This window comes from Mus musculus, chromosome 10 (assembly GCF_000001635.26).
Source record: "Mus musculus strain C57BL/6J chromosome 10, GRCm38.p6 C57BL/6J".
In the NCBI taxonomy this organism is placed as follows: Eukaryota; Metazoa; Chordata; class Mammalia; order Rodentia; family Muridae; genus Mus; species Mus musculus.
Window position 1 is genome coordinate 70000901 of NC_000076.6, and position 27116 is coordinate 70028016.

General features: G+C 43.6%; 1 protein-coding gene across 54 annotated transcripts in view; it reads left to right on the top strand.

Annotated features, from left to right (window-relative positions):
* Ank3 (ankyrin 3, epithelial) overlaps positions 1 to 26536 on the top strand; it is a 493951-nt gene extending 467415 nt beyond the window's left edge. For 34 of the 54 annotated variants that reach the window (XM_011243299.2, XM_011243291.2, XM_011243290.2 and 31 more), the window contains 4 exons: positions 1023 to 1701; positions 3710 to 4091; positions 14668 to 14753; positions 22932 to 26376. In XM_011243299.2, coding sequence (XP_011241601.1) covers positions 1023 to 1701; positions 3710 to 4091; positions 14668 to 14733 — 1127 coding nt within the window. In that variant the 3' untranslated portion in view covers positions 14734 to 14753; positions 22932 to 26376. Of the gene's footprint in view, positions 1 to 1022; positions 1702 to 3709; positions 4092 to 14667; positions 14754 to 22931 lie in introns of all 54 variants that reach the window. The other 20 variants (XM_011243307.2, XM_017313774.2, XM_006513133.3 and 17 more) reach the window with 5 other exon arrangements.
* The last annotated feature ends 580 nt before the right edge of the window (positions 26537 to 27116 follow it).

Here is a 27116-nt window from a genome sequence, read left to right on the forward strand (position 1 = left end):
ATATATAGCAGCTTGAATTTAACAATATTAGCTGTTGGCCTTGAACTACTAGGAAGAGCCCAGTCTTGGGTATTGCAGACCAGTGAATGAAGCACATACCTTGTTGCATTTAAAAGTCTCTCCTCTTTGTTGAGCTTTTGGGAAACCTCCTTCCCTCGCCATGACCAGACCACTGTTGACTTTCTCCCTGCTGGGGCTAGGACAGTCTTCTGTAGGACATGTAGAGCTTAGAATTAGGGTTGACTGTCTTCTCGCCTTCTGAGCAGGCTAGCACAGCCCTGTTCTGAATCCTGAACACTCTTCCCTTACACTCTCCTCCTGTGTCCATTGTGTACCATTTTTTTCCTCCTCTTTATTTGCTTCATGGTTCTAAGGAGATTTCCCATCACCAGCTTCACCAGTACCTCTCTTTGCACCATGACTCCCTCATCACTGCGCCATTAAGGTGCCCGAAGCACTCGGAGTCCCTTGTCTTTCTAACATCCTTTTTAAATCCTTAGCCAACGCTAGTGTAACTCTAAAGGCCTAGTAATCATTTCCACCACCACCACCCCCCCAGAGTGTAAATTCATCCCTCCTTTCCTCCATAAATTTCATGTAAACAAGCAATAATTAGAGTTGGATTATGTTACTCATGTGTAGAGTATTTAACCTAAGCAAGAAGTAATTAATTACAGAAATGGCTTCTTCCAGCTTGCTGTGTTCCACAGCATAGATTTTTTTTGCATGCTAAAATGAGAAAGTTGTGTTAGCCCTAAGCCACATGGCTTCTAGATATGGCAACTAACTTTATAATTGAATTAATTTCTTCTGCATAGTTCCATTACTGTATTAAAACTGATAGGATGCCATTATTTCGTTTCACTCAATGACATGTAACGGAACTAAACCATGAGACTGTGAACATTACTCTGTAACCCATCATGCATTGTCATACCTGATATAATTTGAGTTATTCCATGTGTTTGTGTTCGATGTGTTCTAGCTCATTCCAGTCAGTCCAAATGTACTGTCTTCCATAGGTCACCCTTCCTTTCAAGTGGAGCTGGAGACCCCCATGGGGTTGTACTGCACACCACCCAACCCTTTCCAGCAAGATGACCATTTTAGTGATATCTCTAGCATAGAGTCTCCCTTTAGGACCCCCAGTAGACTGAGTGACGGGCTGGTGCCTTCCCAGGGAAACATAGAGCATCCAACAGGTGGACCTCCAGTGGTAACCGCAGAGGACACTTCTTTAGAAGACAGCAAAATGGACGATTCTGTAACTGTAACAGACCCGGCCGACCCACTGGACGTAGATGAGAGCCAGTTGAAGGACCTGTGTCAGAGCGAGTGTGCTCAGTGCTGGGCGAGTGTGCCCGGGATCCCAAACGACGGTCGGCAGGCAGAGCCACTGAGACCGCAGACTAGAAAAGTAGGCATGAGCTCTGAACAGCAGGAAAAAGGAAAATCTGGTCCTGATGAGGAAGTGACAGAAGACAAGGTCAAATCTCTGTTTGAGGACATTCAACTTGAAGAAGTAGAGGCTGAGGAGATGACAGAAGACCAGGGGCAGGCTATGCTTAACCGTGTTCAGCGAGCAGAACTGGCAATGTCTTCACTTGCAGGTTGGCAGAACGAGACGCCAAGTGGAAGCCTAGAGTCCCCAGCGCAAGCTCGAAGACTAACTGGTGGGTTACTGGACCGTCTGGATGACAGGTATGGCTGTGTCTCAGGAAATACCCATGAAAATAGGGTACTCTGCCCTTACATTGTAAGTAGGCACTTTTTAGCAGTGACTCATTTTCTAAATGATGAGATGTGTTTGGGAATATGCCCTCTCTATAAAGATTGGTTATGTGTGCTATAATCCCTAGAGAAAGGTGAATTTAAATTCAACCATAATTCTCCAAATTTATGGGTCTCTCTTCGTTGTCCTGGCTGTTTTGGAACTTGCTCTGTAGACTAGGCTGGCCTTGAACTCACAGAGACCCACTTGCCTCTGCCTCCTGGGTGCTGGGCTAAGAGTGAGTGCCACCACGCCTTCTGGGCTCTCCCCATTTTCTATACACAGGCTTTTTACACAGAACCATGAGAGCCACTGGCATATGGCTTCAGTAGTTCTGTGGATGTGCATTTGGCTTTTTTGTGCTAACCCTGCTCCAGATAATAAGTCAAGAGCCCCACCTCTGTAAGGGCGGCACCTTGTGACTCGGATGGATTTCTAAGTTCTAAGAAGATCGTTTTAATAATCTTTATAACACTCCTTCCCTCAAGCAGGTTTGTAGACCAAACAAGAAATAGTGTCTTCCATCCCCAAAGACTGAAGTAAACAGTAGCCTCTAGAAACAAGAGGTCATATTTTTCCTCCTTACATATCAGACTGTAAAATATACCTCTGCTTCAATTGGCGCCGGTGAGGAACCTCAGTGGGACGCAAGACTGGGAATATTATTTCCTAACCACATAGTTCCATTTTGCTGTTCAACTTTTTCTTCCAGTTGCAACTCCAAGATAGAGATTAGGAAACCTAATCTTGGCAGAGATTAGGAAACCTCTTTTGAGAAACAAAGTTATCAATAACTTGGCTCTTTGGCTACCGAAGCAGCTCCTGCAGAGGGCAAAGGGCACTTTAGCCCCATCTCTGTGTCCCACTAGGATGACAGAGCTTATATCTGCTCGTCAACATTAACATAAAATATAATGCTCTAACCTCTGCCTTCCCTGTGCAGTAAGCATGATATTAAAAATGATGTGTGAGCTACCAGATAAAACAAATGGTCTGTGTTAAAACTAGTAAAAAATAACTATATAAGATATGAGATATACAAATATATTTAAATAAATATATACATTATATATACATTACATGTATATATTAAAAGTCATTAGAAAAGACAAGACTTAGCACACTTTAGGAAAGAGTCCCCGAAATGACCAGAAGTCCCTCTGGTCACTGAAGGTAGTGGAGAGCTGGAGCGGACAAAGGAGGTTTCACTAAAAGCATCATGGTTAACGAAGTGTGGCGGGGGTCCGCACAGACGAAAACTGCAAAGAATTCCAGTTTGGGATTCCCAAGAATACAGTTTCCACTCAGGAATTCCTTTTTGTTGTTTTTTTTTTTTTTCTCCTCAGGAACTGTTTGGGTCTGTTTTTGATTTATTTTTAATTAATGGCACAATATTTTTTTCACACTAACCTTCCCTTTTAAATCAGGGAGGTTGGAACTATGTGTCCATCCACATTTCTTTTTGAAGGTGTAAAATTTAAACATAAAAAAAAAAACGATTTTTAAAAGGTTTATATGTACGTGATTTTTATGATTTTTATGTACGTGACTGCTCTGTCTGCATGTACACCCTCACACCAGCAGAGGGCATCAGATCCCGTTATAGACGGCTGTAAACCATCATATGGTTGCTGGGATTTGAACTCAGAACCTCTAGAAGAAGACAACATCCAAGTGCTCTTAAGTGCTGAGTCACCTCTCCAGCTCCAACAATTTTTTAAAGTGGCAATCTATTAGCCATCTTGGAAGCTGGGGTCTTGGGGATGCCTGGAGCCTGGGAATACCTTGCTGGCCCACCTATGCTAAACCCTCACATTTTAAATCCACCCGCAATTTTTTATTTTCATTCCTATGTTATGCCTTTGGAAGTAGTTCGGCAACATGGGTATGTACAGCCAAACATTGCCCTTGTGACTTCACATATTGTCTCTTTTACAGCTCTGACCAGGCTCGGGATTCTATTACCTCATACCTCACGGGAGAACCTGGGAAGATCGAAGCAAATGGAAACCACACAGCGGAAGTCATTCCAGAAGCAAAGGCAAAACCCTACTTCCCGGAATCCCAAAACGATATAGGGAAACAGAGCATCAAGGAGAACCTGAAACCAAAAACACACGGATGTGGTCGCACTGAGGAACCAGTGTCGCCCCTCACAGCCTACCAGAAATCTCTGGAAGAAACCAGCAAGCTTGTCATAGAAGACGCACCTAAACCCTGTGTGCCTGTCGGCATGAAAAAGATGACCAGGACTACGGCTGACGGCAAAGCCAGGCTCAACCTCCAGGAAGAAGAGGGGTCCACCAGGTCAGAGCCTAAGGTACGTCATTTACGCAGACAACGTGCTACGGTACGTCATTTACGTAGACAGCGTGCTATGGTACGTCACTTACACAGACAACGTGCTCTCATCATCATGCGCGCCCATGGGCTGCTTTATGATTCCTAAGTGATGGGCTGGAGGCAGCCAGGAAAGCAAGCCCAGGGGAGGATGTATCCTGTGAGCTACCACCTTCAGTCATCAAGGGAATAGAGTATCCCCAGCCATTGCTGAGGACCAAAGAAACAAAGAAACATCATTTCTGGCGTTCCCTGATCACAAACCCAGCCTTTGTTCTTAGGGGAGAATGAAGGTGATTTTTACATTCTAGTTATTCCGTGGAGTCTAACCCATCAATGCGCGCTATTCTGTAGGACCTGATGTTGCAATGTATTTGAAAAATGGAACAGGTGCAATTTCCAGGATAAGGGGGACTCAACGGAAGGCAGAAGCTTATATTTAGAAACATCCTTTTTAATATCTCAGTTGATCATCAGCATGTAGACCCTCTGATAAAACCCAATAGATTTTTTTCATTCTTTTGTTTTACTGTTTTGAGACATTAAAGTATTTTTTTAAGTGAAATTATCTCTCACCAATGAAAGACAATTAAAACGAGTTGTTTCGGCTTTTTGATATAGGTGGTCACCATGTAGACCAGGCTGGCCTCAAACTCGAGAGGTCTGCCTGCCTCTTGGATCTTAGCATGAAAGGTGTGCACCACCATACCCAGCTTTCCTACTGTCTTCTGGTTTTTAAGTGTTGCCTTTATGCTTCTGATTTTCTGTCATCTATGCAGTAAACCCAGTCCTCTGTCATTGATGCGCAAGCTCTTGTGGCGTGACCTGAGACACACCTAGTTCACTTAAGACCAGCATTTAGAGAGGAAACAATATTTTATAAAGCAATGCTTAAGTGCACACCAAAAATTTTTTTAAATTAAAAAAAAAAACCCACTTGGGCACTCAGAAGCTAATGACTGTCAACCAACGAATCATTTACCAATCTTCCCCTATTCATACTTTTTTGGTCCCTTTCTAGAGTATTAGAAAGGAAATTGAGAGGAAATGCCGCTTCAGTAGATCATCATTTATGTAGACGAGCTGGTCGTTGTCACCAGTACTAAGCTTTGAAATGATTCTTCTTTTTCTTTTTCTCTCTTTCTTTTTTTTTTTTTTTTCTTTTAAGCTTGATTCTCTCCACCCCCACCTCCTTTTTTTTTTTTTTTTTTTTTTTTAACCTTTCTTCTGGGCAGGTGTACTTTTCAATGTTGAGTTTTGCTTTTGACTTCTTAGTATATTTGAGCAGGATGAGTTTGGGCAAGAATCTTGTCTTTTAAAATGCCAAACAGCTAAGTATGGTCATTTTAAAACAAATTCCCCGACACACACACACACAAAAAAAATGGACTATCAGTAACATGATATTTTTTACCTAGGAAGATATATCCTGAAGGGAGGGGGAGGGAAAAGAACTATAAGAAACCAGCACAGACATGTGACACGATCTGGTTTTGTGTGGATGTGGTTCACCCGAGAGCCACGTGGGTGTGGCGAGTAGAGGGTTGAGAGAAATGGCTCCCAGCCTGAACAGAACGCAGCAGGCTTCACTAGCAACGGAAACCAAAGTTCCCAGGGAGTCACGCAGTGCACATGCCCATCCCAGCTTCTGGGGGATGTGAACTCGAGCTCAATCCCAAGATGCCCCGGGGCATGTCTTCAGTGGCCCAGTCTTAAGTACAGCAGCAACCAACAAGGCCATCTGATGTCCACTTCAGACAACAGACCCCTTTTTGTCCCCTGAAAAAGCAGGTCAAAAGCCCGGGCGAAGCGTTTACGCGGATGACCGCCTGCTGTTACAAGGTAAAGCCCTGCTCTCCTCTCTCCTCCCAAAGCAAGGAGAGAAATCCCACACATTTTCCCAAAGCTTGACCCTTTACTGGTTTCTAGAGAATTCTCTGAAAGGAAGCCTGCAGTTCTACACTGCTTGCTCCCTACTTCTAAGGCTAAGCAAATTATGTCTCCAAGGAGAGAGAAGACACTGGAACCCTGACCCCACCAGCCACCTCTGTATGTGACTGGCTGCGCTGGGAGTCTTGCAAGGGTCACTTGTCAGACGGGCATGTGCACCCTGTGTTAGTATTTGCTCTAACGTGTCACGCTTCTGACTCTGCCAGCTTACAATCTGTATCTGAGTAATTCACATCTCCCCCTTCCGCCTCCTCTAGCCTGTTGATCCTAGAATCGCCTGTGTCTTCGTGAATATGAGTTTCTCCTACCTTTGCCTGTTTTTCTAATAGGTCCTTTACATGTTGTTATTTTTGTTTTTTTCCCCCCTCTCCTTCATGTGCTTTCTTTTTGTGAAATTTGAAGGCTACTTACTGCAGGGACTGTGATTTTTTTAAGCTCTGTTTCTTGCACAGATACCAGCAAGTATTTACTTTGACAGCTGTGTTCTCCAACGGAACCTCATACAAAGTCAGGATTTAACATGACTCTTACCACTTTAACTACTTGCCAGTGGACTATTAGCAACCACTATGTCCTAGTGTGTTACCTATCCTTACAATGTTAGCCATCGTTTTACTTAATGACTATCACTCCTATAGTGATTTTTCTAATCCCAGCATCCCTTGCCCCCTGCAAACCCATACAGCCATACCTTATCCTAATGGCATTAACTACACAGTCCCTAGCTCCCTGACTTAGTCATTTGCATAATCCTATCATTGCAATTAAATAGCATGGCAAAGAATATTTACCGAATAACAGTATTTTCCCACTTGAATTATTAACTGTTTGCCACTCAATAGTTTTTTCCAGATCCCTGAATTCATGGCAGAATTACTGGTTCTATCTGTTCTTCTCTGTCTCTCTCTGTCTTTGTGGGGTCTTGGGAATACAAGTTCTCTACCACTGAGCTATGTCTGGGATACTCACACACACACACACACACACACAAAGAGTTTTGAGACAGGATCTCATTAAGTTGTCCAGGCTGGCCTTGAACTTACAATCCTATGATCCCAGCAATGTTCTGGCTTACACTGTCATTTCATTCTAGGTCTTACAAAAGCTCTCAAGTGCTCACAGGCCATAGTCCCTCACTCATTAGCGTAAGCTCTTGCTGGACCCTCATCTCCTGATACAGACAAGTGCTTGTATCAACCCCGGGAGTCGCTTTTGATATAGCTAACAAAGTAAACCAGAATTCCCTTAAATTCACATGTGCCTCTCTCTGGAGAGACCAAGTGTAATAGGGCCTAAATTACAAGCTCATACAATCAAGTCACAGGAAGGCAGATTTAAAACTAGTATAAACAGGAATTCAAAAACCTCATTTAGCTTTTAATTTTTAGTTTTACCTTATTCTTTGAGACAGGGTTTCTCTGTATAGCTTTCGCTATCCTGGACTTGCTCTGTAGACCAGGCTGGCCTCAAACTCATAGAGATATGCTTGCCTCTGCCTTCCGAGTACTAGGACTAAAGGTGTGTGCCACCATCTTTACTGTGGACACAGACAACACACATACAGAGGCACACCTATGCACACATACACACACACATGTGAACATTCAGAGACACACCCAATCACCTGAATTAGCCTGAATATTGCTAAGACATTTTCGTCCACTCAACTCACAGGGTTCTCTTAAACATATATCTTGCTATTCTTTGGGGGGCGTGGAATAAGTAAATATAACTCTTTCTTAATTTGCCTTTTCAGAATATCTTTTCTTTTTAATATTGATGATAAAATTATACTTAAAAAACATGCATTTATCAGGACTTGAGAAACAGTGAGAGTGATTCAAGCTCAGAGGAGGAGCAGAGGATCACTACCCGGGTCATACGAAGGCGTGTGATTATAAAGGTACCAGGAGCTTGGAGCGAGATGGGCTGCTGCTGGGTCTAGAAGCCTTTAATGAGCGTTGGGAAATTCAGCATGTCTAATAACCTGGCTGTTTCTTTGCTGTTTCTCGAAGGCTTGTTTCTTGAAGTCCTTGTAAAAGAACGACCCAAAAGGAAAGCTTGTTGTGTGCTAGTGTGTGTTTTGCGTGATTCTGTCTGAGAGCTCCTGGCACTTGGGTTCCTCTCTCTGTCTTGGTGAGACACAGGGACAGTGGACACAGGGCTCAATCGACACCCCAGAATCTAACGTGGAAGAGAGGGAAGTGCCACAGGCTGGACTTGGAAAAGAAAGCCATCATCTCATTATCAAACGGTGACTGAAAAGTTTAGGTCACAGCCTGGCACTCACATGTGCGCAACCTGGGAAACTCCAGAAACAGGCGCTAGCAATACTTAACACATGCCCAAAATGAAGTGAACTTTTAAGTATTGGGACCAGTTTTTGCTAGAAGTGAAAATTCCACCTTCATCCTGCACAGCTGAGAGCACAGTACCTCCCTTGTGACAAGCCATTCACAATGCGTGGCACGCCGAGGGTGAGCCACACCACCTGAGACTTCTAGTGGGTATCTCTGGAGAGGGAGAGTAAGGAGAAGTGCACACTGCACACTGTTTATTAGACTCCACAACTGCAGTGTCAGAAGACTCAACCCAAAGCTGGAAAGTTCTGTAATTAGGTTCCCTCCATTTCTTAATCCTGCTTGGGGGGGGGGGGGCAGGGGGGAGGAGCCATCAGATCTGCTCAAATACAACTTCTCAAAGATTCTAAAAACATTCTAAATGAAGTGACTTTCTACATTTTGAACTCTTCCCCTAACTCAGCAATGAGTGAACACTTTAGGTGCTGGCCACACCCTGAGTCACTCCTGTGGAAATCCCAACAGGCAAACCGATTTAGTGATGTCTATAGTGTATTTTCAAATATGTGGTTTCCTGTCTATGAAATCCTCCCAGCTGGTCACTGCTCGCATGTTCGCTGTGCTGGCAAAGCAGGGCCTCAGGGTTCTCTGGTCCTGTGGCTCACTCCCATGAATGATGATTAGTGAAACACCCAGAGGAAACACATTGAACATACCATCAGGCAAGCTGCTTTTCCCATCTAATATGTGGCAGCCTTCTGTGGCTTCACCCCAGTATTCTACAGCAGCCTCCCCTTTAAATGCTAACCAAACTCTACTAGAAACGCAGTTACACAGATACTACAAAGCCAGAGGGATTTAAAAAAAAAAAAAAAAAGAGGACCCACATAGAAATAGACACACTGCTGAGCCAGTGAAGATTCTTTTGGTCCCCTAACCTTCTACATGCAGCACATCAGCAAGTCCGTCTCTAAGCAGTTTATTAGAGGGAGTTACATGTGTACTTGAACTTAACGTATGGATAGTGATATATACAACACATGCATGCATTTTTAGAGCATGTGTTGAAAACCCTAAAATAAACCAGAAGGCCATACATAGGCTTTGTGAGACAGGAATCTATATTCTACCCAAATGCCCATTCTTTGAAGTTGGGCTCATTTTAGAGAGAATGAGCCAGCAGTAACCTCAGAAGATGGCCTTGTGGCTGGGGAGAGCATCATCCTAAGAGTATAATCACTGTAGAGAAGCTTTAAGGATTCCTTCTGCTAGGACAGAGAAACCGAAAGCTAAATAGCACTAATTGTTACAGGACACCACAGCGCAACAAACAAGACGTGTGTAGGATGCTTTCTAGTTACTTAGTCTTCTGTTGCAATTGTAGAGGCAGACTAGAAGAATCCCACCTCTCTCGCTCCTCCTTAGTCTATGTGTGGGTCTCCAGTGGAGTCCCGGGATATCAATGGTATGTGGCAGACATAGCGTGAGAATCCTCACTGTTAAAACCATGAAACTCTGCTACTCTGACCTAAAAGGTCATTGACACAAACCACTGTTCTACCCAGATGAACTGATGCTCGGAGATAAGCTGATTTATTTTAAAATCACACAGCCAGGCAGCAGCAGCTCTGGAAGCAGAACAAGGTCCGTAGCTTGGCAGTGAAGGGCTTTTTTTGCACAGAAGACATACAAGAGATTTTTTGCTAAACCAAGTCAGGCATTTGACCATCAAGACTTCCCCTGTGACACAGAAAAGGGCAGCATGATGGACGCCGTGCTGGGAACCCGACCTGCTACCCAGACGTTGAACAGGGCAGGGCTCCAGTGGCCTGTTAGACTGTGGGCCACAGGAAGCCACTCGGGGCTGTCCTGTCCTGTCCTGTCCTTCCCTGGAAGCTTTGGCTGGTGAGCATCTCCATAGGAAGTGACATTCAGGATTCCACGCCGGCCGCGGTGCGAGCAGCTCCACTCGCTCAGTCAGTATGATTGAATGATTGGTCTCGTCATGTCCGATCAGGTCGACCCTTTCATTTTTAAATGAAATCTGATCTGTGCATCCATTTCCTTGTATGTAATTTGATACTCCCACAGTCTCAAATGCCTACCTGAGCTTAAGTTGCTGAGATCTGTGCTTAGCAAGTCTAACTCACAGCCAAACAACTAAGACTGGTTAATATCCAAACTGTACTATGCGAACGTATTGTTGTGATTTTCAACATTTTTTTTTTTTTGCTGGATTTCAAAGAGTTCTTATGTATGCTTCCCACAAACCAAAGAATCCAAAATTATATAAAACTATGTATCACTTTTGTCTCACAAAATTCAGAGTATCCCTACACATGCATCATTTATATACACATGCACACACACCTATACACGACAGGTCTCTTAGAGTGTATGTCTTATTTCAGGGTTTCGATTGCTATGATGAAACACCATGATCAAAAGTGACTTGGGAAGGAAAGGGTTTATATGGCTTATACTTCCAGGTAGCAGTCTATAACTGCAGGAAGTCAGGGCAGGAACCTGGAATCAGTAGCTTACGAGGAGGTGTTGCTTACCGACTTGCTTCCCCTGCTTTTCTATAGAACCCAGGATCACCAGCCCAGGGTGTCACCACTCACACTAAGCTGGGCCCTCCCACATCAGTTACTAATTAAGAAAACACTCTACAGGCTCGTCTGCAACTTGATCTCATGGAAGCAATCCCTCCTCTCAGATGACTATTGCTTATGTCAAGTGGATATAAAACTAACCAGCGTAGTATACACACAGTGCATTCTTGACAGGTCATGGCATTTGCAGAATATATAACACTCATTCTGGATTGGGAAGTTCACATTTTATTACGTGCATGAAAGCAAGCCAGGTCTCCTTATAATGTCCTTCCTATATTCACAGACATCTAGGAAGAAAAAGAAAAAAGTCGTGCCTCTCCCAGGTGTGCCAAAGGAAGTTCCATGGTGTCCTTAAAGAGACCACCAGAGATGAGGACGCTCCCATCCCCACCCCAAAACACATGCACCATGATGTTGCTTTAAAATGGGGCAAGGGTGACAGAAATACTCTTGTCAACAAGACTAAGTGGAGGGGGGGGGTTTGTTTATGTGAAAGTACAGTAGAGACTTCATGAACCTTCAAAGCTAATTAGCAATTGCTCTCTCTCCCACTCAAGGAGTCCCAGAGACCTCTCACTGAGAACCTTAAATCTCTAGCATAATTGACAGAGAGTTAAAGAGGCATAGATCTTCAAAAGACCTAGTCCATAAATCTTAACTGGCCTTCTAATACAATCTACTCCTCTAGTGTAGTGAGGGGCTACATACTTACTTTGTTTTGGTCTTAAAGAGAGCCGTCGGCATCTTTGACTGACGTATTGTACATCTTCAGGAATGAGACAAAGAAAAATCTCACCTTCTGAAACAGTGCAAGAAGCAGTATCGTCGATTGATTAGTAGGGCTTTGATTCTTCTGAAGGTATTCATCTAAGTCAGCAATACACTTGTACCTATCTTGTTCTTGTATCCACACCTTCTTGTACTTCCTCCTTTCCTTTCCAAGGTTCTTTAAAAAAAAAAAATAATAAATTAGCATCTTCCCACAAACGGCATGCTCAGAGCACAGTGAATGGATTTCTGTCTTGTTAGAGCCTCCTAAGGGCTTCCTTCCCTTGTGTACCATTCGGAGAGCTGGGTGTGCACAGAAGAAACACCTCAGAGATACTTCATTCATTCTTTCTTTACCCACAGTAAAAAGAACCCTCCATGACCTTCTTTTGGCCCTTTAGTTGTCTCGTGTAGACAACTTATCTTTAAAGTAAAATGGCATTCCTGCTAATATGTGAAACCAACCATAGGAAACAAGAATAGATCCCCCCAGCACCACCCACCCTGAAACACTTGCTGCAGACTTCAGAGTGTTGGGATGTCAGACCTCTCCAGTCTGCCAGTCTCCCTTCCCTCTACATTGAGTCAACCGATACTACACAGATAACAGGGCTAAGAATGAGCTCAGAAGACCGCCGGCAGTTCCCACTTGAAATGAGAGAGCAGCTAATAACAGAATCAATACCAAGAAATGTAAGATGCTTTTTCCACCGGGCTGGCCCACGTGGATGGTGGAATACCACATCAGCTATCCTTGCATACAGTCAATGAAAACCTCAGCCTCCCCACCCCCGAGCCCCACAAAGGAGACTTTCTTTACCCTGAACCTTTCTCATAATCTTTTCAAAAAATGCATTACCCTTAGTGCGTGATTTTTTAAAAAAATGTATCTTTTCCCAACTCAGAAACTGCCTCTATCAAAGTAGATAGAACTTGCTTTACAAAATCTCTTGAGCTATGGTGTGACTGATGACCAAGAGTTTTGTTGGAGTGCCTTCGTCCGTTCTTACCATTAACCACTGACTAATCTTGTTTCAACCGGTGAAGTCTCTTGGCTTATCCATGGGTTAACTGCATCTTTGCCTTCTTGAAATTTGTTGCGGTCTCTACCATACATGCCTGAGGTGTAAGACCAAAGGTTAACAACTGTTGACTAACCAACCAATGTCAGTCTTGTCTTTCGCTGGAGAGAGAAGCAGAGTGTGTGACTTCCCTACAGCTCCAGAGTGTGTGTGTTTTGCTGTGTGGTGTGCTGTGGACCTGGATCAGTACCTGCCTAAGCTCTCCTCTCTCATGTCGCCAATCTCTATGCTGCATCCTTTAGGGGGAGGAAGCCAAAAACATCCCTGGTGAATCTGTCACAGAAGAGCAATTTACTGATGAAGAAGGCAACCTCATCACGAGAAAAGTAATCGCCATTGAGATTTTGCGCTTCTGCTAGAGTTGAAATGCCCTGCATGAGAAACACCGTTGTGTGTAATAGGTTATAGCGCCCCCTCTTGACACAGACTAGTCCCTACTTCTCCGTGTTGCTTTCAACAGATCACTCGGAAAGTAATAAGACGGATTGGTCCACAAGAGAGGAAGCAGGATGACGTGGTAATGTAGACCGGTTGCCAGGGAGAAAGTAGAGGGTAGAATTTCCTGTGATTTTCCCCCCGAGAAGCCCTGCTAAGGGAGCGGCTGCTGCTGCGTGGAAGCTTCTGGTCTTGGCTTGGCTTCTTCTAATAGGCATTGTGTGGGGGTCCAGCCACTTTTCTTCATAGCACACCTGAATGTTACACACTTGCTATTGTCAGAATGACCACAGAGATAAAAGCTTATTTACTGGAAGGAAATAAGAGGTAGGATCCTTGATCATTGATAACCTGCTTGAGAGGGTCTACACATGACCTTCAGTTGGATGCCAGTCTAAGACACCGAGGGAGGACAATATTAGGGTGGCAGAGAGTTTGGGTCACAATCTCCATATGAGGTCTATGTGGTTGTCCTGACCATCATCACATCCTCTAGGAAAATCTCAACTCCACTGTCGTGTCGTGGTTTGCGCCGCCCCAAGACCAGTGCACTAACATGAAACCTAACTCAACTCTGAACGTAGTTCACCCAACAAACTCTTTTCTGCCATAGAAGATATCTTGCTATTATTCTTTGCTGTTTCCCAAATCTTTATCCTATTTAATGGGTAGAAAGTAAATTATTAAATACTATGTTTATATATATATATATATATTTTTTTTTTTTTTTTAAAAGCAAACTGAAAACTTCTGAGGACCAGGTGAGAATAGAGAAAAGAACACTGAGTCTTCTGTTAGAGTAAAAACTAAATGTGAAGTGCCTTGATGTCAGAGAAGTGTGGACCTGGTATTCAGGAAAGACAGCTCCAATCTGTAGAAGTTGGTGCTGTCTTGGACCAGGATGGAGAAGAGATGGTAATTCTATAAACTAATTACAGAGAAGCTGTCGGACCACCCAGGGCACTTTGTCCTAGCTTCGTGCTTATTTGGGAAGTCCAAGTCACACTACCACAGACTAGTTATGGCTCCGCTGACCTACAAATCTCATCAGCTACAACCAATGGGGATCGTTAACGGTTGGGGTTCAGGTGCTTTGTGGGTATGTTTAGCAATTTCTTCCACCTTATGTTAGGAAACAGGCTGACTGCTCTTTGAAACCATTAACCCTCCGTGTTGTTATGAAGTCTCGTTATGCTGTCATTACCTTGAAAGTGCTGACGCATGCTGTGGCATGTTGGGGAGCTGCTCTGTGCAGTCAAAGCCAAGGTCATCTGTGTCTGAGGATGCGACACGGCCTGGTGCTCTCACCCATTTCTCCTTCCTAATCCAGCCTCCAGGAATCAGTGTGGGAAACTGCTTTCAAACTCTTCCACTGCAAACACGTAACATGTGCTCTCCTCCAGCAGGGAGAAGGCTATAAGGTGAAGACGAAGAAGGAAATCCGGAACGTGGAGAAGAAAACCCACTAGTGACAGTGACGTCAGTCCAGGTGGGAAGTACACTTACGTCAGCAGCTAGACTTAAAAATCTTGAGAATTTTCTGGGTTCTCGGAATAAGTATATTCCTATATTCCCTTTCTCCTTCTTTCCTGAAATCTCACTGGAAGATGAAATGAAATAAATCTTGTTTTTATTTCTTTACATGAATGCAGATGTATATATGTATATATGTAAGTGTGTATATCTATGCATGTGTATGTATGTATCTACATACATGCATATGCACATTGAACTTTAACTCAAGTTGGGTCTATAAACATTCTCCATGTTTATGGCTTCTGCAGAAGCACATGCAAGCATGACTTGAGTCTGCTACTCTCTCACCATGAGGCTCCCTGGTATGTACAGTCATTGTGGAAAGACAACAGATCTGATGGCCTGTGCCCAAGTTTGAGTGTCGAGTTCAAGGGCAGCCAAAGTTATACAGAGAAACCCTGTTTGGGGGTGGAGGGTGGAGGTCTCCACATCTAAGTTAAATTGGAATTCCATACACCTTTTTATGTAAGCATAGACACAATTAGGAGTCCAATCACACAGGCTTTCTAGAAGTTAAATGCTTATTAAGTACGCTGTTTACATGTGTGTGGACTCTTGCTCTTGTTTTTCTGGATTTCACATTAGTGCCTTTTTGATACAGATATGATCAGAAAGCTAATCTGGGGTGAGGACACAGCTTTGGGAAGTTGTATCTTCAGGGCCTCTCCTCTCTGTCCTTTCAGTCTCTGGGTCAAAGTGACAGAGAGTAGGAATTCTAGTCTCATTTTCTCACCTGTCCTCCCTGCCACCAAAAACTCCCTGATCCTCCATTACAGGGATAAGGGGTTGAGAAATAACCTCATTTTAGGTACCTACGGCTTAGGTTTTATTTCATTGTTTTGAAACGTGACCTGCGGGAGCCCAGGCTGGACTTCGGCTTCCTTTGTGCCTGAGGATGTCCCCGAACTCTTGATCCACTTGCCCTTCCCCCGTGCTAGCATTCCAGGTCAGTACCACACCATGCACAGTTATGCAGTCTCGAGGATCAAATGCAGTCTTGGAGACCAAACCGGGGGCTTCATGAATCTTTACCGTCTGAGCTGCATCTCCACCCTCCCAGGAAGATCCTTAGTTATCCCTGACAGATAACCTTTCCTTTGCATCCTGTGAGGCTTGCTTTCCGTAGAAACAGCAATCGCAGGATGCCTGCTGCACTAGACTCATGTTTGTGTTCACCACAGATGCCCTGGAAACAGAATTTACCATGTGGACTCCAGAGTCTTTCTTTGTGGCTAATTCTCTTGGATTGGCACCCTTAGTGTCCCCGGCTAACTTAAGCAGCGGGTCCTAAAAGGTTAAGAAAATTACCCACAGTCTCATAAAAGCAGCAGAACTAGGAAATAAGTCCTAACTGACTCCCTCCCGAATGCTCCTCCTCAGACTCACTGCAGACCTGACCTGGCGGGTCGCCCCAAGTCAACAGGAAGCAAATAGAGAAAGACCATCATCTCGGTCTCCGAGGTTGGGGTGGATGGGTTCAGTCACTTTATGAATTATAGATATGTTGTCATTTTAAGGGATAATTCACAAATAATTATAGTTTTGGCCAGGGAGGAAACTAAATAGAGAGCTCAGACTCAAGGATTTCTGTCTTTCTTTCCTCTCCTCTGTCCTTCTTTCTTAGGTAAAGGGAAGGGGGTTAAAAAGAGAAAATGGGAATAGAGTAATATTATAAGAAATTAGACAAACAGGGATAGATTATTACATTTATTCCTAAAGCATCTTATAGCCATAATCTTTGTATATTGATACAAAATTTAAAATTAGTTGTGCTACTCTTAGATAGAAGTTGTGCCTATACAACTCATTGGGGAATACAAGGCTCAGACCCAGGCCTTTCGATAGCTGCTATTACAAACTGTTTAGAATTAAGTAATGTAAGTTCATGGTCAGATAGTCAAACGCACGGTCATATTAGATTCTCATTTAGTTAATTACAATAAAATGTTTTCAAGGTTATTCAGACAGTAAATAGCTAAAAATAGTCAATGTTTAACAATTCCTTTAGGGGGCTGGAAAGATGGCTCAGCAGTTAAGAGCACTGACTACTCTGCCAAAGGTCCTGAGTTCAATTCCCAGCAACCACATGGTGGCTCACAGCTATCTGTAATGGGATCCGATGCCCTTTTCTGGTGTGTCTAAGGACAGAGGCAGTGTACTCATATAAATAAAAATAAATAAATCTTTAAAAAATGTAAACAATTCCATTAGGCTATATATAGATAGATGGTCTTCAAAATGAACTCCAAGTTACTCACCTGTGGGGATTTGATCTTCACTCTCTAAAACCCACAGGAGGTGACTTAATGTGCTAGGTAAAAGCGTCACCACTGAGCTAACCCGCACAGCCCAAGGCCTTTGGGGATACGCGCTAAACCTCAAAGTAGCCTAACCGCTAAGTACTAGCGTTACAGGCTGAGTGGTAGAGTACTTACCCAGCATGCACAAGGCTCTGCCTGGGTTCAGGCCCCAGCAGCAAATGCATCTCTTCACATACCTGTCCCCCACAAACTGGGAAATGCATGCGGGTAATTCTAGCTCTTTAGCCGCTGAGGCTGGACTATTGCAAGGTTTAGAGGACTCAGTTACCTATCCATCATTCCCAGTGGCAGTCTTTCTGGGCCTGGAGATCTCCGTGTGGCCATTGGGGACATAGAGGTGAATCGATAGGGGTGCCAGGTAGCTTACCAGCTCTATGGGTTTGGCCAAGTTATCCAGCTTGCATGTTGCCACTTCCTCAGAGGGAACAGTGAAGGAGCTTGGAACGACCCCTGGTTGAACAACAATAACCCTCTGTAGAAAGATAGTAGTAACATGCCTCCAACTTGTTTCAGAACTCACTCAGTTTTTCCACATAAATTGCTTAATAACAGTAGTTGCTAAGCCTGTAGGAACCCTCAATTGGGAGGCTCTATTATAAAAGTATTAGAAGAAGCAAGAAGGAAACAAGTGTAGCAGCTGGCCAAGCTCAGGCACAGCAGTGGCAGCAGGGGGAGATCTCAGCTTAGCCATCCATCCCTGCTTCAGGCGAGGGTGGTTTGCTACAGTCACTATCAATGGGTCTCATGGTAAACTGAGGCAGTCAGCAGACCAGGTTTCTACTCCTTTTCTTTACCAAGAAATGAAGCCCAAAGAGACCCAGACAAAGCCAGAGGAGGTAGTGACCATTCCTCTCCCCTTCAGAGCCTGAGGTAGTTCATCCCACTTGGGGCCTCTCTGGGACATTTTCCCAGAATGTATCTGAGATACAGATAACTTGCCATCTGTTTTCCGGATACAGGATGGAGACAGAATTGAAGCCAGGTATTTTGGCTCTTGCCATTTTAATTCTCTGTGTAGTAGGGACTTAATACTACCCTGTTATTAGGATTGAGGTAATTCACTTCACAGCAGTGCCAGATATATAATAAACGCTTAATAAAGAAAAATGAAGCAAATGCATTTTAAAATATGCATTCATCTGCTTCCAGTATGTCACTTAACCCCCTTGCTGGGAAAGAGCAAAGTTGAAAAGGCCTCATTTATTGGTACTAGCTGAAGAGGAAAACTGTTGTGAGATGGGTATTAGGCCATTAAGTTTTCAGCCAAGTGTGCACTGGTGCACGTCTCTAATCATAGCACTTTGGAGACGGAGGCAAGAAGATCCAGAATTCAAGGCAAGAATGAGACTCAGTCTCCAAAAAGAGAGAAAGGAAAGAAGGAAGGAAGGAGGGAGGGTGGAAGGGAGGGAGGGAGGGAATAAGGAAGGAGAGAGAAAAAAAGACAAGAAAAGAAAAACCGAAAACTAAAATTAAAGGAAAAGTAAACCTTAATTTTTGATTATAGTTTCATTTTGTAATGAAAATTACTGCTTTTTAAAAAGAAATAGGGCCAGGAAGATGGCTCCACAGGTGACTGTGCTTGCCACCAAGCCTAATGTAGTGGTTTGAATGAGAATGGCCCTGTAGGCCCATATTTGAATACTTGGCTCCACAGTTGATTGAACTGTTTGGGAAGGACTAGGAGGTGTGGCCTTATTGGAGGAAGTATGTCAGTGGGGGTGTGAGCTTTGAGGTTTAAAAAGCCCTCACCATTCTAAGTTAGCACTCTCTTTCTCTCTCTCTCTCTCTCTCTCTCTCTCTCTCTCTCTCTCTTCAGTCTCCCCCTCTCCCTCCCTCTCCCCCTCTCCCCCTCTCCCTTTCTCTGCCTCATGGTTGTGGGTTGAAATATAAGTTCTCTGCCTGCTTGAGAGCTTACCTATTCCTGTGTTCCCTGGTTTGATAGTTTGGGGCTCACCCCCTGAAACTGTAAACCTCCAATGGACTCTTTCTTCTATAAATTGCATTGGTCGTGGAGTCTCAGCACAGCAATTTAAAAGTAACTAAGACACCCGAGTTCAATCCCTGGGACCCACATGGTAGAAGGACACAACCAACTGCCACAAGTTGTCCCCTCCATACATACATTGTGGTGTGCATATATATATATATATATGCATGCACAGACATGCTGTATTAGTCAGAGTTCTCTAGAGTTACAGAACTTATGAAATGTCTCTATATATTAAGGGAATAAATTGTGATAACTTACAGTCTGTAGTCCAACTAACCCAGCAGGGGAAGAGACATGGGAGGGGTGTGAAGGGAAGAACAGGGCATTTCCTGTGTGAACAGCAAGACCCCATGAAGTCCCTCAGGGGAGAGGTGATGTACAAAGGAGGTTCTGCCTCTTTAGAGTCTAGGGTCTGCACTTTCAAGGAGCCAGAATTTAAAAGGAACTTGAGGAATTCCATACATGTTGATTAGAGAAGGAAGTCTACGTAGATACAGATTCAGGAGCAGCAAAAGATAATTTGCTATCCTGTGTCATCTTAGTTAGGGTTTTACTGCTGTGAACAGACACCATGACCAAGGCAACTCTTTTTTTTTTTTTTTTTTTTTTTTGGTTTTTCGAGACAGGGTTTCTCTGTATAGCCCTGGCTCTCCTGGTACCAAGGCAACTCTTATAAGGACAACATTTAATTGGGACGGGACTGGCTTGCAGGTTCAGAGATTCAGTCCATTATCATCAAAGTGGGAGCATGGCAGAACCCAGGCAGGCATTGTGCAGGAGGAGCTGAGAGTTCTACCTCTTGTTCCAAAGGCAAACAAGACAAGTCTGGCTCCCATGTGGTTAAGAGTGGGGTCTCAGAGCCCACTCGCACAGTGACACACTTTTTCTAACAAGACCACACCTCCCAATAGTACCACTCCCTGGGTTAAACATTTAAACCACCACATGTGTATACCTGATGAGGTATGCAGTCTTTATTTTCAGAGTAGGGCTAGAGGTAAACACTGGCAGCATCAAAGTCTTAGAAACGAATGTCTAGATTTACTCTTGATCTATAAAACCCCTCCAGATGTCTGTGTACACATTAAGCTTTGGGAAGCATGCTCCCAGGACCCATCGTTGGCACTGTGGCTTGATCGAACGCTAGAACTAACTAGAGAGTTGGCGTGGGAGTGGTTGCTGGTTTTCATCACTGGCCCCTGTGGGCGTGGCGTGGACTGGACACTGGGGCTCATTAAGTCATATTGTACAGCCATAAAGTTTGAGAACCAGGAGAGAATGTGACTCCAGTAGATGTGAGAGATAAATCCTCCAGTGTGTACTGGGCTCAGAACAAAACAAAAAGCAAACAAACAAACCTGAGTACTTCCATGGGACTCTAAATTGGCTCTCAGGTCAGCACCTGAGCCTTTGCTAGATCTGGAGCCGTGTTTTGTAAGTATCATTTAACATGTTTCTTAAAGTGACAATGAATCAGTATCAGAGTATCTGTGATATTCTTTCTACACTCCCATTTTTTACATTCAGAAGGCTACGCCTAGCCCACAGGCACACCCCTCCTTCCAAGGTTTCTGTTTTTTTTTTTTTTTTTTTTTTTTGGTTTTTCGAGACAGGGTTTCTCTGTGTAGCCCTGGCTGCCCTGGAACTCACTCTGTAGACCAGGCTGGCCTCAAACTCAGAAATCCGCCTGCCTCTGCCTCCGGAGTGCTGGGATTAAAGGTATGCGCCACCACTGCCCGGCATCCTTCTAAAGTTTCTTAAGTTCTTTCTGTTAGCTGTGCTCACAGAGCTCCAGATTCCATTTCTGAAATGTCATCGTGGAGCCTGTCCACAACATCCCGTCCATCAGAGGGCGCTCTCACCTCAGGTGGTTTTCTAGCAAGTTGCTTAGCCAAGGTCCTCGTCCTCTCTGTGCGATGCTGTTCTCGGTAGGAAATGTTTTGCCACACTAGCATTGCTAAACCCATGGGGTTGGGACCTACATTCTGGCCACCTAAGAACAAGAAAGATTTGAAGGATGACTACTGCTTTTTAAAAATAGCAACATACAGAGGGCAGGATATAATTAACCCAATATTAAGAAGCTGTAAAAACGGGGCTAGAGAGATGGCTCAGCGAATAAGAGCGCTGACTGCCCTTCTGAAAGTCCTAAGTTCAAATCCCAGCAACCACATGGTGGCTCAAAACCATATGATCATGAGATCTGATGCTCTTGTCTGGAGTGTCTGAAGACAGCTACAGTGTACTTACATAGAATAATAAATAAATCTTTATATATATATATACATATATATACACACATATATATATACACACATACACACACACACACACATATATAAAACAAAAAGCTGTAAAAGCCATCCACTCTGTCTAGAAAGACAATATTGGCTTACACTGAGAAGAGACAGGCTTTGTTTTGTTTTTTAATACAAATTTAACTTGGGACGTTAGCTTGGTTATTAGAAAATATAAAGAAATGGGTGAGAGTTCACCCATCCTGTCTCATGTTTGTAGAAACTTACTAGACCTTATTAAACTTGTCATAGAAGAGGTGGGTTAAAATTTCACATCCCAAGGAAACTGGGAGACTCAAGGGCAAGTTTAGATAAAACTGCTGCGAGTTTGCCCAGAGTGAAGAGGGCAACCATGATTGAGCCACCTAAGCAGCCTGGTGCCTGGAAGATTTGGATTTAATGACAGCAACCAAGGTGTGAAAATCCTGATCGACAGGGTTTGCCCACCCTCTGTAATTGGATCTACTGAAAGTGAGTCACTTTCTGTCCTTGGAGGAGCACAAGTGTTGAAATCTCAGAGGAGTGGGTACTTTGGTGTTCTTGGCTCCAGTCACTGGTGACCTGGGGCGGGGAGGTCAGTCCCTTAAAAAAAAAAAAAAAAAAAAACACACAGTCAGACCCATAACAGGAGACCAGGGGACGAGCGAGCAGTTCCAGGGAGTTTACCCAGGATGGGGTGACCTGGGTGCTCCATCCAGGAAAAAACGTGTCTGAATAAACAACCTGAAGGTCACTAGGATGCTTCAGTCCCTGCCCCTGGGTAAGCAAGATTCTAAAGGTTCTCTGTGAGCTTCAGAAAAGATTTGCCTGTGACTGAAAAGGTTTGGTGTTTTGTTTTGTTTTGTTTGTTCTTATAATCATTCCTGCCTCGAGGTGGAAATCAGCTTCCGGACTTGAAGGAGAAGGCGAGACTCTTCTACGAAGCAGGGAGAGCAAGGGACAAAACTTGTCTTCTTGGGGTGCAGGCCAAGGAGCGACAAACAGCTCTTGAGTAGCTGAGGAGCCCTGTATTATCCCAGTTTCAGGATACTCCCAACTCATCCTTGAAAGCCACAAGCTCAGGAAGATTGTGTGATAACTCTCAGAATCACCTAGCCAATAGCACTGATTTCTGGGCGCTTTCTTGGATCCCCTAGGGCCTGGTCCCCTGAGGTACTTACCAAGAACACCCTATTAACAAGCCGAGGGTCCTCAGTCTCTGAACCCTGGACGGTGAACAGCAAAGATGTCCTCGGCAAGCTCTCCTTTTATATATAGAAAGGCCAAAGCTGTGTCTCGGTTGGTGAAATATTTGCTAGAGTGCAGGGATCCCAGGTTTTAGACCCCAGCACCACAAACCCTAGTTACTGTGGCAGAGGCGGGATGATCCGGAGTTCAAGGTCATCCTAGGTTACACAGCAAGTTCAAGGCCAACCTAGGCTACATGAGACCCCGTATCCAAAAAAACCACAAAGATAAAATAAAATACAAAGCAGACAATGAAAACTAAACTTACCGCCTCCCATTTGTTTCCCTCTCTGCAGGACCACTTGGTCATACTGCCAGTATTGAGAAACTCACCAGAGATCAGCAGGAAGAAAAATAGTCACCAAGAGTGGAGTGTGGGTCAGCTGCTTCCACCACACGTCAGTGACACGATTTTTTTTTTGTAAACGCAGAAGGAAAACGAAAATCACATTTTTTCTTTCATTTAGCATGAGCCGATCTACAAAGCATGGAAACTCACATTCATTCCCGGCACTGAAATGCACACTGAGCAAGTGCAGTGTACGACACAGGAAGCCATGTTCTTCAGACCCGGTCTCAAGTAATTTAGTGTCATTTTCAAAGAAGACAGACAAAACAACACCTGTGCCACCCAGGAGGAGGGGCAGCAGAGGACGGAATGATCAAATCAAGAAGACACACTAAAATTACTAAATTCACAACAGCTCGCCTTATTTTTCTCGGACCCAAACTAACTGTCAGGGTATAAACACTGTTCCTTTCTTTCTTTCTTTCTTTCTTTCTTTTTTTTTTTAAAGAAAAATAATAATAATAATAATGAAAAAAATCAATAGTTTTGCTGTAAATAATAACACTGTAAATTCTAACAGAAGAAACTACAATAAAGAATTATAAGGCACCCGCCTCACAGAACACAAAGATATCACAAATGCATCCAAGGACAGGCGTCCCAAGTGACTTCACCCTGGACAAGGATGGGGATCCAGCGCTCTCGGGACTCTTTCACTGACTCTTGTATATTAGCAATTATGTTTGTACACGCAAAACTGCTAGCTTGATTTTAAAAGAAAAAAAATGCAAATCTTTAAAAAGGAAAAAAAAAAAAAAACCTGCTGCAAATTTAAATAATTCCCCAAACGAGGAATTCTGTAGTTCTGTGAAAAAAAATTTTTTTTTCTTCAGAATATTAATATTTTGATGCATGCATATCACCTTATTTTGATTAAATCTTTTCCAATTTTGCAAACACTACAGTCTCCTGCAACATGGGAGATTTTATCTGTAAACACAAAGCCCTTCATCTAATATTTATTGCTATTGCCAATTTTTCAATGAAATGACCAAAAATGGAAAAAAAAATAACTATACAGTAGTTTGCTTGGGGGTGGGGGGAGGGGCGCTGTTAGTGCTTACAGGGGGGAAATGCTTGCCACTGTAGAAGTGGATGGTGCTCACAAGAGGCCCCAGTCGTGGGTATTTAAAAAAATGGACTGACCGGAAATCCGTATCTAGCAGGATCGAAGCGCACTGTAAAAAAAAAAAAAAAGACAAAAAAAAAAAAAAAAAAGATCGCTGTATTGTGTACTGGCTCTGAGATGTAGACCCCTTTCAGCAAGCCAATCACTAGTAACCATCCCAGCAGTGCCCCCATTAGGTTAGCGGGGCTGCCGCGTTTTATAGAGCATTTTTCTTTGGGTTTGGTGAGGTTCCTTCATTCACTATCTTAACTTGAAATCGACCTCCACGGACACCTAGCTCTAAATGACATGTATGAGAAAAGCAGACGCCGGATAAGCTAGTCGATTATTTAAGCATATAAAATAAACTGTGTTCAACTCTTCACCTACTTGGGTTCCACAGTGTTCTTGTATCCTCTGGCAAAACCTAGCTGTCTAATCCCCAGTCACAGGGGCCCTGTCTGTGCCTCCAGTCACTAAAGCCATACTCTGGAACGTTCTGCTCTCTCCCGAAAACACCCACCTTGCATAAACTCTGTGCACTTTGTGGGGGAGCTAAGAATTTAAAGATGAAGTAATCTTCGTCTATTTAGGCTCTTCTGCCCCATAGAAGAAGATGGGATTTATAAGGCCAGTGTGTCAAGAAGTTATGCTGTTCCCAGGGAGCATCTATCTGTGGTTGATTTTTTTTTTTTTTTTTACCCCCCAGGAAGCATTGGTTTAGGTTTTGTGTCATTAGTTTGCGGGCTTGGAGATTTTGTCATCACTGTTCTTGAGACAAGGTCTCAAAATGTCTGCTTAGTTTCTTAACTGATATGTTGTCAGAGCTTACAGATTGAGAAATTTTGCTAATAACTCGAGATTTTTTTATTTTACCAGTTTATTTTGGTACTGGTCATCATGCATGCTAAAAGATGTGAACTACCACTAAGCAGCACCCTCGGCCTTCCCTGGATATTTCTGAGACGGCCTCACTAGCTGGTCCAAGCTGGCCTTGACTTTCCGAGGCTTCTGCCCTGTTTACTTAAGAGGGCTGCGCCACCAGACTGAACAGGGGTTCTCTTGTGAAGCAACCTCCGGCAACAGCAGACCGCCCACTCCAAAAGACGTTGTAGGTGTGACCCCTACTCTCTCCAGCTACATTTGTGATCCCCGTCATCCTAGCCTTATTTCCTACCTAACCCTGAGAGGCACTTGGAGTTTGGGGCCCACTGATTTCATAACTCAAAGAGTTCAAAGATCTCATGCCTTTGATTCAACTTTTACCCCGGCCCACAGCCAGGCATGGCACATTAGGGGTGGTATCTCTCACCATCCTAAACTTCAAGTCCACACTATAACATTTTTCTTCTAAATACATTCCATTCATTGACTCGGTCCTTACCACCACTGTGTGAGTTAGATACTATCTTTGATGTAACAGGCCCCATATAGTATTAATGAATGCTTAATGTCATTCAAGGCTGTTATTGCCTGTCCTATGGGATGAATATTCTCCAGAATTCCAGCCAGAAGACAAGTACCAGAGAGCCTATTTGGTCTAGAGAAGCCGCTTTCAATAAACAAAGAGGCAGAGAGTACATTTGCATGTCATTTGCATGATGTCTGTGTCTACACCCCCAACCCCTGCCAATCAGAAACATCTAAACGACAAGCTGCCACACCTGAAAGTTTTTTTAAAAGTCCCCAAAGCTTCTACATAACTAATAACAGAATATAAGAATGTTAACATCTCATTTAAGAGCTATGAATTCCAGACCCTCTGGCGTTGCTAGAGATTATTCAGATTTAGAAACTTAATGGGGTTATGTTACATGCCTGGAAATGTGACTTCAGGAACAGGTTGAGAGGTTCAGATGACACCAAAGCCATGAGTTGACCCAGAAGTCTCTGAAGTACGATAGATTTTATTTACGCCTCTAACTTCTGTATATACTGCACCGAAATGGGACATAATGTTTGTATTTCCCTGTCAGCTCACTTAAATGTATTAAGATTTTTCTTTGACATTTTTGTAAAGAGAGAGAGAGAGAGAGAAAGAAAGAAAGAACTGTGACTGATAAAATCCTGAGATTTGCCACTTCTCCTTTATACATTTTTACCCATTTGTTAACATGAAAGGGTTGTTTCTAGAAGGGACTCTCTTCACTGGCCACTCAAGCAACAGAGCTGGCTCTCTCACACTGGTATCCCAGCATCCCACCATGTTCTTCTTAGCCGTCACCTTGGGGCTCCATACAATGGAAGTTTCTCTCCATGGTTAATAAACGTCGATGGAAAAGTGGTTTGCTTGACTTTCTTCAAAGCCTCCCGCTCACATTTGACCGTGAGGAGCCCAGAAAGAAGCCACAGGAACAGCAACTATAGAACTTCGTGCCTCATCCAGGGGCATCTGGGTATTTGTTGGCCAGGCAACTGGCATATTAAAAGGTGTATCATTTCCTAACCAGGTGGCATTGCTTTTTGGGCTTGAAGAGATGGTTGAATCACTGAAGGGTCAACATTTCCAAGGTTGGTATCTAAGGCACATTTTTTAAGTTCATTTATTAAGAGACAAAAGGCCTGATCTGTTTTTATTGGTTCCCCGTTTTATAAAACAAAAATTACAGAGTGAATACTGACAAGCAAGATAACCATTCATTCATTAGTTCATTCATTCAAAGACAGAGTCTCAAGGAGCCCAGGTTGGCCTTGAACTTGCTGTGTAGCCAAAGATGGCTTTGAACTTCTGAGCCTATTGCTTCTGCTTCCTGAATGCTGGAATTACCACTCTAGAAAACCACTGCACCCAGTTTATCCTGTGCTGTGGGTAGAACCTGGGGGGTTCATACCTGTTAATGCAAGCAAGCTGTATCCCCAGCACGCTTGTTTATTTAATAGAATCAAGTGCTATGTGGTACAAGAGAGAAAATGACATTTAACATCCCTTACAGTTGCATGCCTGCACTCTTACAAAAGAGCCCTGGATCTTCTATTCCCCATGTTTCCTGGGTCAGCACTGCGTTCCTCCTCTCTGTAGGTCGT